The following is a 10700-nucleotide window of genomic DNA, read 5'->3' on the forward strand; positions in this document are numbered from 1 at the left end:
GCTGAACTGACCTCCACTCCACCTGAAGCATTACTCATTGCAAGAGTGTGTCCAGTGTGCGATTGAGTTCACCTGTGATGTGAATGGGCCACAATAACATGGCTGACTCCTGAGGAGGAGATGGTGGGAAAGTTGTGACATGCGTCATGAGCATAAACTGATTTGACTGCCAACATGTTGTCCATCTGGACCAACACATGCTTGCCCTGGATCAACAGTTGAAACCTCCGCAGAATCAGCAATATTGCTAGCAATTTGAGGCAGTTGATGTGTCACTGGAGCCTGATCCTGCATGCTCATTGCACACAAAACCCCAGCCAGTCAATCTTATGTGACCATAGCATGTCTGGACACTTGTTCTAGGGAAACCCCAGGTCTGAATAAGTGATGACAGATCATTGTGATGTGTGCGGCTGCGCCATGCCCATCTCGGGACTTGAGACTGTAGCCAATGCTAAAGTGGTCTCATATGCATCATCTGATGCCATATGCACCATATGATGCCATATGCCCCAAGAGCCTCTGAAACTGTTTCAGTGTAACTGCTGTTTTTACCTTGAATGTCTTCAGGGAGTTCAGCATCGACTGAAATTTTTTATTTATTTATTTATTTATTTATGCATTTGGCAGACGCTTTTATCCAAAGTGACTTACATTGCATTATACTATACATTTGTATCTTAGTATGTGCAATCCCTGGGATCGAACCCATGACCTTGGCATTGTTAGTGCCATGCTCTAACCACTGAGCTACAGGAAAGCTACATGAAGCTGTGAGCTACATGAAACTTTCATAAAGATGTGAGGTGAAAGGAACAGGCCAAAAAGGAGGAAAGGGGGGACCTTGTACTGGTATGCATGACCCTCAAAAGTGAACTGAAAAAGGCAAAATCGAGACATGGAAGTACACATCCTTCATGTCTGAGTGCACTGAACCAATCCTGTTGCCGAATGCATGTCAGAATGTGCTTTTCTGTTAACATCTTGAAAAGGAGCTTGTGTAGGGCCCGGTTCAAAAGTCACAGATCTAAGATTGGATGCAGCCCACCACCTTTATTTGGTATGATGAAGTAAGGGCTGTAGAGACTCTTCTTCATCTCGGCTGGAGGGCTATTACTACCTTCACCAATAGGACTGCAATTTCAGCATGCAGGACAGGGGTGCCTTTGCCTTCCACAAGGTAAAGAAAACACCACTGAACCTGGTCAAGCTGAAGTGGAGCGTTGGTCGCCATGTCGGGAATCTGCAAATCCCGGTCCTGTGGTTGTGGATGTACTGGAACACTCATGGACTCATGCTCATGGATGACAGTCGCCTCCCCTTGACCCAGGCAGCGAGCTTCTATCCCACGTCCATAGCTCCAACACCACGGCCTTGGACAGCCACTGGCAGACTCTGCTCTTTTGTGCAGCCCGACCTCCTCAGACCCGCAAGCCCCCTCTGCAGCAATTAATTAATGAATTAATTAATTTTTAAAAATTCTTGCAACCCTCAAACTAGAGTGAGCTTGACAACCCCTCGTAAATCTTTAGTGACCCCCAGATTGGGAACCACTGGTCTTTAGCAAGAAGCCATTCTCTCTCTAATGAATTGCCTCATACGATTCAAGGAAGGAGAAAGGGTACAATATCACTCATTTCAGAGTACAGTGTCTTTTTTTCATCATAGATATTTAATAGTTACTTAAACACAATGAAAATGAACAAAATTGAGTAATTAATGGGCAACAGACAGTAATGTTATGTATGTGTTACTGCATCTTTCAGGAGATGAACAGCTGTCCTCCTCTGTGTCTTTACTCATCACAGTCCTGGACGTCAATGACAATGTGCCTACCCTGTCACAAGACTATCAGCCTTATGTATGTGAGGACACACAGGCAGGAGAGGTAACACACAAATGCAAAGTTTAAATCATTTTCATAATCGGTCATGACATTATAGAGCTTTTTCTGTCTCTTATGAAAATTACTTGCTCACTCTGTTTAGTTACAATACATTTTGTATTCAAAACATACAAAACAAATATATTTACACTATATTGTTAAGTCCATATTATGTATCTAACTAGATGAATTTGTATATAAAAGCAACATTTCAACAATCCCCAGATATATACATACACAATAGTCAAAGTATGTCCTGTTGTCAAGAATCTAACTGGTTGGGTTTGAACTGTTGATAAATCCATGTACAAGCATAGATCATATGCTCTCTGTATGTCTTACTTGAAGCTAATTGAGTTGATCAGTGCCACTGATGCAGATGATCCTGTAGACGGCCATCATTTCTATTTCTCCATGATCCCAGACAAACACATCAACCCCAACTTCACCATCAGAGACAACCAAGGTATATCACAACATGAGCTTTCTAAGTTTACAATGGCCAGTTTCACATATCTTACACCTGCACCACAAACAGTAAGTGGTGCATTTTGTTGCTTATATTAGGAGGAGAGTATTTACACAGCATATGTGATCAGTACAGTGCTAAACACCAAGTTTCAAGAACACTTTCATGCTGAACTCAGCAGAAAATGTGTTTGCTAGGCACAGGCATACAAACAGCACTTTCTGCTTATTATATCTGACAGAATCTAGACGATTTCAGCAGTATATAGCTACAGTCTGTTTGGATACTGTTTGGATTTACCCATAATCATTTCGCTTATGACTGTTATTTAAGATGAAAAACGTAATGTAGTAACTTAGAAATCACTTTATTGTTATTATTATTATTATTTGTATGTAATTGCAGTTCTGTTATGCAGTATAAACACTGTCAGTGTGACATGAGCCTGTAGTTGCAGTGACGCTGCAGCTTCACTTACACACTGCAGGGTTTTTTTTAGTGAGCAATCAGGTTGGTGAAATTGAACTTACATCTCTGTGTCTGTGACCAGTGTTCACCGAGCACTGATGACACTAGATTTGAAAATAAGTGCTCTTGTGTGTAAGAGCTGAACATCCGTTACACACAAATAAAATATACATGAATATACAAATAAAATAAAATAAAAATATATAATTATTACATTTAAAAATGCTTAAAAATACTAACTATAATTAAAAAAAAAAAAAAGAAAAAGTAATTTAATTTTTCTGTAAGTAATTTTTATTTGACTTGGAAAATTTGTCAACAATAAGTGCAACAGTAAAATTAATTTACTTTGGATTAAAATAAAGCATTATAAAACATTGAGGACTTTGCCTCCTCATTTCAGAACAGCACTGCATGCCACAAATCTGCTGAATGTAATGCTTTTTTGTATAATGTACTGTGTTTATATGATTGTATCATAATCTGAAACTGTTGCAGATAACACAGCTAGCATTTTGGCACGAAGGAGCACCTTCACCCAACATGATCACACACACTATCATCTTCCGGTGGTGATCAGAGACAGCGGTTCTCCCATTCTGTCCAGCACCACCACGCTCACCATCAGGGTGTGTACGTGCCAGCCTACCGGTCACTGTCCATCAGACGGTGTTGAAGCCCAGGCTCTCTCTCTGGACATCAGCATGCAGATTTTACTTGGCCTGTCTGTTTGTCTCATCACACTTGCAGGTGAGGCAAAATGAGAGGTGGCACTATGTAATTAAGAACATCTGATTCAAAGGGGCTCTTTTTAAAATAGTACATATGTAGCCCTGGATAGATTTCTTAATTTCTGTTGAATTGAGAGATACATATGTGGTAGAGGTCTGCATGGGCTTTAAACTGAAGCCCGGACCCGGCCCGTACCTGGCCCGTACCCAAGATCGTTTGACCTGACTTGACCCGAACCCGACCAGTTCTATTACAGTTTACGCCACTGCTTTGTATGACCTACACTTTACCTAACACTAACACTTCTGAGCTATTTATTGGTTGAAATGTCAAGACCATATCGTAGGCTACAAGGGTTAGAACATTTAAATAGACACATCAAGTGGTAGAAAATGTGAATGATTCAAAGAGACGCACAGAAACGGCAATGTTGACATGCTATCGCGCTTCATTTCATTCAAATAGTTTGCATTCATTAATTTATCATACTGTACAATGTTTTAAACATTTAAATGCACATCAAATAGTAGAAAATGTGTATGATGTATTGTTTCAATTGATAGCAGCCTACTTTTGACAACGAGAGATGAGAGAAGCGCAGCTATTTGATTATTTGATGCTATTTCATTTCCGCTGTGCTCAGTTCACTTCACACAGATTATTGCATAGTAATTTTAGAGACATATGTAGCCTATAATTTTGTGCTATGCTATCCCCCGGCTCACCTGTTATCCATCAAACACCAGAGGAGTGACTGATGAATATTTTTTTTCTATTATTCAGTAGAATTTTTTGCTTTTCCTACATCATTTGTCACTGTAACAATAATGGTTTACCTTATCGCACTTATAGTTATGGTTTGAGTGCCTTCTGCTGTGTTGTGACCGAAAGAGTGTGGGGGCGCACGCTATAACTATATATATATATATATATATATATATATATATATATATATATATATATATATATATATATATATATATATATAGTTTTTATTAGATCCAAACCCAACACAAACCAGAAGATATTCATGAAACATTGACCCAAACTCAACATGAAACCCGCAAGTTTCATGTTGCCCCCACCGGGCTCGGGTCAGGTAGCAGACCTCTGATATGTGGTTGCAGTAGTACTGAATCAAAAGACTCTCTTTTCTAGCAGAGCTCTTGTGTTATTGAGGGAATATTCTCCAAGCTTCAAGAAGGCAAGTATGACAGGAGTGAACACAGGCCAATCTAATAAACTTTCATAATCAATATACTGATATACCAGTGTGACCTTACACTAATATAATAACACTGATGCTTGATCAAGTGTCAAGATGCTAATTACATACTGTATGCAAATGAGACTGCATATATAATTTGCAGATGTGCAATATTGTGTGTAACATAATGAGCATTCCTCATCAAAGTCAGACAGCCATTATCCTGATCACTGTCTGAGTTTATCTTGTGATAATGACCAGCTGACTATACATTTTTGATTACTTGTGTTCTGGATTAGTGGTGCATCATTTAATAATACTGCGAGTTACATGCTGTTATATTTGGCTGAAAAATACAAAAGTATCCTCATGCAAACACCAACCATATGTTTAAAGATGTGCAGTGTACAATGAACTGAACTACTAGCTAGGGTTGCAAAATGTCCCAAATGATCCTGTATTGGAGGGAACAAAATTTGTATTAAAAAACTGTATTCAATCTATACAGAGGGCAGTTTGTTCCAAATGTTAGTGTCTTAAAAATTGTAGTGTCTGTAGGAAACTCAGAAATGAAGACCAAGAGATCTCTTCAGCAGAATTCTTGGTAACACTTTATTTTACAGTGCCATAGTTACACGTTACTACATGTACTTACTATAGTAATAAGAGTAAATTATGCATAATTACAAGTAACTAACCCTAAACCAAACCCTAACCCTAACTGTAACTCTATAGTAAGTACATGTAGTTAATTAATATTACTCAGTACTTATTTGAGTAATTACAATGTAACTATGGCACTGTAAAATAAAGTGTAACCGAATTCTTTGAAAATGTGCTGTTATGCGCTAGAGTTATCAGGTTTAACAAAGGTATTCATGGTATTTTAGGCATTTATTGGACAGTGCCAGTATATTGGTTTTACACCCAGTCATGAAACAAAGGTGTGAAAATGTATGCCCGAATGTGACCTCAAATAGAGTTAATCTAGACCTAATGAAGCCTTGTGATCTTCAGCATACCTAATCTAGATAAATAGTATCACTAAAAGGTTTGAGTCCCACCTGGTCCTAGGAGCAATAGCTTAATAATAGCTGTGTTTCCACTGTCACTTCTGGGGCCAACGACCAATATTTTTTGGCCCGCTGATTACCTTGGTCCAAAGAGGGCCAACTGGGGCTTGAGGTGTGGTCATAGACAGAGTTTATCTGAGTCAGGAGCAATATTCCCCCTAAGCCGCATGCGTGCCACACAAAGGACGGACGTGAAATGTGTGGGGAAATCCATTTGATTGTAATCTAAATGAGAAATAATTGCAGAGCTCTGGTCAACCGCTATATAGTTAGTGTTGCTATAGAGTTAGGGTTAGCATGCGGATTACAGGTTTCATAGAAAGAAAATGATGTGAGCGTGTGTGAGCGGCAGTCAGCCAAATCAGACTTATCAGAATACTTTAAGGTTTGCGGACCAAATAGCTCGATACGAGAGGCAACGTTGAATGCAAAGAAAAATTAAAATAAAACTTCATCATGTTTTATATAAAAGTGGCTTGATTAAGTGGTGAAAATAACAGATGATGGGCACAGAAAAGTAACAAAACTCAGAGACAATTACAATCACACACCCACCAGTGTAGTGCGCAAACTCAAAATACCTCAAGTTACACACGTCAGTTTAACTAAATTTGCATGTGTGGGTTTCAGGGATGTTTCGATAACTACAACAAAATTCACGTTCACGTTTTTAAAAAATATTTAGCTATTAGATCTGTTTAAATGCTTCAGTTTGTTTTCATATTATACTAACACAATATAACATTAAAACAAATTGAAGCATTTAAACTGATATATATTATATTATATTTTTGTGCCCCTGATCCGATCCAAGTCACTGAATACTGAGTTTCTGCCAATACATGTCCTGATCTCATACTTGTATTTTCTTAGTGCTTAGTGCACACTTCAAGTACATTCAAATTATTAAAATCAGTCCAATGTGTAGGGATGTACAGAGAGTTTCTCAGTGAAAAAAAAAAAAGAGAGAAAGAGGGAAAAAAATGGCATTATCACTTTGGAGTGATTCCAATATAACTACTACTACAGTAATAATATGTATAGGCCCACATGCACACACACACACACACACACACACACACACACACATATATATATATATGTGTGTGTGTTTAATTTAGCTCACAAAAATTAATCGAAACTCACCTTATATAGGCTACTAGCAAGCTCTTGTGTGCCATATGAATTCATGTTTTGGGTTGGTATGTAGATCTTCTCTTCTTCTGTTTTGGCAGTTAGCAAACAGAGATGCAGAGAACAGGATCGCCTGTGACTGACTGTATTCATCGTCTGACTGTATATTTACACACACTGTATAAAGACATTGGTAGATGTAAACATGGCTGGGTGGTCACAATTATGAATATGAGACTGCTGATATTGTTTTTTATATGTACAATAAGCAGAATAATTGCAACATAAAGGGAAAAAAGTGGATTTAAGGAAAGAAAGCACAACTCTCGCAGTGTCAGATTGCCAGCCTGTCAATCAAGTCCGAAGCAAGACACAACCCACAGCAAAGGATTATGGCAATAACGTCTCAGATAGTCTGATGGCATTTAAAAATAATAGCAAATAAATTACTTTTGAGTGATTCCTTACAAAAGGGTGAATCAAATATGCTAAACATAGAAGCTTGAACGTGTGTAACGTGTTAGAAAAGACCGCATTGGTTCTCGTGCATCACGCACACACATTTGAGCTTCTTCTTTTCCTTTTATTGGCGGTCTCTGGTTCCCACTTGAAGGTGCGTACTGCCACCTACTGCTCGACACAGAGAATGACAGCTGATGTAATATAAAGGTTCAGATTTAGGATATCCGATCAGTTCAATATCAATCGATCAGTTAAAAAATGATCCCGATCCAGATCCTTGTGATCAGCTCAGGACATCCCTAATTGTAATCCAAAAATCTTGTATATTGTGGCTTTAATACAGTTTTTAATGTTTTAAATTAAGTCTTGGACCTAAACCTGGTAAGATTTTCTTGATTATATCCAGTTTAAAAAGTCTTCATTTTAAAAGTGTAGTAAAACCATTTCTCTTTCTGGCTTGCCCTGCAGTGCTGTCCACATTAATGCTAGCTCTGCGAAAATACAAGACATTACAGCAGGAGAAAATGGCAACACAAGAGCTGGAAACAGAGGAGTTCTCTGAGAAAATCTTGAGTTTTACAGTCCCAGAGTCCAGCCAAACAGTTCCTCTTCGGCATCCGCGTCTGCGAGAGCGCAAGCTCTGTCGGGAAGAAGTCACCACCAGTATCCGCATGTCTCTACGTCACTCTCACCTCATTGGACCAGAAGATGGGGTCTTTCAACAGTTTATTATTGATCGGCTGGCTGAGGCAGATGAAGACCCTTATGTCCCACCCTTTGACTGTCTGCACACATATGCCTTTGAGGGGACGGGGTCAATCACAGGCTCACTGAGCTCACTGGAGTCTGTCACATTTGACCCTTGCCTGAGTCAAACTCGTGATGCGGGGCCTCATCTCTTGCGGCTCTCACCATGGATGGGAGCAACAGATGACGAGATCTTATTCTGACTTGATGAGAAAAATTGATTCTCACTGTGGCTTTTATGATCATACCTACTCTATCTTGGAGTTACTGAACTGAAAATTTAGGGGTTCAAAACAAAGAAGGATCTTGAACCCTGTTCTTCTTCTTCTACTATTACTACTTCTGACACTCTTTTGGCATCAGAGAATGTATATTGCAGAGACTATAAAATTGGTATGATGGTATTATATCCCACCTATACTCATGTGTACATCATTTACCTCTGATTTTAGGGATAACCTATGGGTGTGGATAGGGTTAAGTTTATGAATATAGTTTTTTAGTTAATTAGTTTAGTTAATTATTTTCGGACAGGAATGTTGTTCCACGACATGCATCATACATGCACATATGCTTTGTATGAATTATCACACAGTATATGAACCAAGTTATTATATTATGTTTTAAAAACTAAATTAATGTTGTTTAGCACAATATAAACATCTAAATCTGAGCAGATATTAGTGTAAAGTATTTTACACTAAACACTGGTCTAAACATTCTTGACTATAACATTCATGTTACAGTGTAGACATTAATATTATTTTTAATATTGTGATATATATATAATTTTTGTTATATCATAGAGCATAAAATTTCATCCCCATTTCATTTGACATTTAAATAAAAAGTTACCTATTTCTGCCTATATGTTTCATATTTTGATATTTCCCTCAATTTAACACATTTAAGTCTGGCAATATAGTTGGGGAAAAGTAGTAAAATTATTACATTCATATAAAAATAATACATTAACTAATGTAAGTAAGAAATGAGTTACTAGACAGAAATCTATACTCTGCTGGATCAAGCTGCATCAGATCGCATTTTTCTTCCAAAGAAAATTCTTATTCCTCACAGCATATCTTCTTCCAAAAATTATGAAAATTAGATGAACCTGATGAAGCTTTGTTTATCGAGGTGATGGGGACATTTACAATTACATATATATATATATATATATATATATATATATATATATATATATATATATATATATATATATATATATATACAGTACAGTCCAAAAGTTTGGAACCACTAAGATTTTTAATGTTTTTAAAAGAAGTTTCATCTGCTCACCAAGGCTACATTTATTTAATTAAAAATACAGTAAAAAACAGTAATATTGTGAAATATTATTACAATTTAAAATAACTGTTTTCTATTTGAATATATTTCACAAAGTAATTTATTCCTGTGATCAAAGCTGAATTTTCAGCATCATTACTCCAGTCTTCAGTGTCACATGATCCTTCAGAAATCATTCTAATATGCTGATCTGCTGCTCAAGAAACATTTAATGTGTACAATTGTACAAAATATTTGTGCACAATATTTTTTTTCAGGATTATTTGATGAATAGAAAGTTCAAAAGAACAGTGTTTATCTGAAATCTAATCTTTTGTAACATTATAAATGTCTTTACTGCCACTTTTGATTGATTTAATGCATCCTTGCTGAATAAAAGTATTCATTTCTTTAATTTCTTTTCAAAAAAATAAAAATAAAAATTCTTACTGACCCCAAACTTTTGAACGGTAGTGTATAATGCTACAGAAGCTTTGTATTTCAGATAAATGCTGTTCTTTTGAACTTTCTATTCATCAAGGAATCCTGAAAAAAAAGAAGTACACAACTGTTTTCAACATTGAAAATAATCATAAATGTTTATTGAGCAGCAGATCAGCATATTAGAATGATTTCTGAAGGATCATGTGACACTGAAGACTGGAGTAACGATGCTGAAAATTCAGCTTTGCATCATAGGAATAAATTACTTTGTCAAATATATTTAAATAGTACACAGTTATTTTAAATTGTAATAATATTTCACAATATTACTGTTTTTTACTGTATTTTTAATTAAATAAATGTAGCCTTGGTGAGCAGACGAAACTTCTTTTAAAAACATAAAAAATCTTAGTGGTTCCAAACTTTTGGACTGTACTGTGTGTATATATATATATATATATATATATATATATATATATATATATGTAAGTAGACCTCTGTTCAGAGGTCAGACATCCGTACGTAAAAAAACATGAACACACTGGAGATCAGCTTTATAATAGAAATTGATGTAGAATTGATGTAGAATTGATGATTGTAATTTTAACTAAAAGAGACACTGACACTGTTATTTTTCATGTTTAATACTGTAAATCTGCTTCTTTTAAAGCAATCTATGGTATAAAGTGTTGTATAAATAAACCTGATGTGACCGGAATGCTGAATTGCAGAGCTGGTACAAACATATCCTGTGCGATCAGATACTTTCTGAACTGCTGTTAGGCTTTT

The 10700-nt window shown here is 36.6% G+C and overlaps 1 protein-coding gene across 3 annotated transcripts in view; it reads left to right on the forward strand.

Moving 5' to 3' along the window:
- The window catches only part of cdh19 (cadherin 19, type 2), a 36151-nt gene extending 26794 nt beyond the window's left edge, over positions 1-9357 (forward strand). Inside the window, exons 9-13 of one of the 3 annotated variants that reach the window (XM_048174518.1) lie at positions 1767-1888; positions 2234-2351; positions 3321-3572; positions 4713-4758; positions 7899-8030. In XM_048174518.1, coding sequence (XP_048030475.1) covers positions 1767-1888; positions 2234-2351; positions 3321-3572; positions 4713-4732 — 512 coding nt within the window. In that variant the 3' untranslated portion in view covers positions 4733-4758; positions 7899-8030. Of the gene's footprint in view, positions 1-1766; positions 1889-2233; positions 2352-3320; positions 3573-4712; positions 4759-7898 lie in introns of all 3 variants that reach the window. The other 2 variants (XM_048174519.1, XM_048174517.1) reach the window with 2 other exon arrangements.
- Positions 9358-10700: the final 1343 nt, after the last annotated feature.

Source organism: Megalobrama amblycephala, linkage group LG22 (assembly GCF_018812025.1).
Source record: "Megalobrama amblycephala isolate DHTTF-2021 linkage group LG22, ASM1881202v1, whole genome shotgun sequence".
In the NCBI taxonomy this organism is placed as follows: Eukaryota; Metazoa; Chordata; class Actinopteri; order Cypriniformes; family Xenocyprididae; genus Megalobrama; species Megalobrama amblycephala.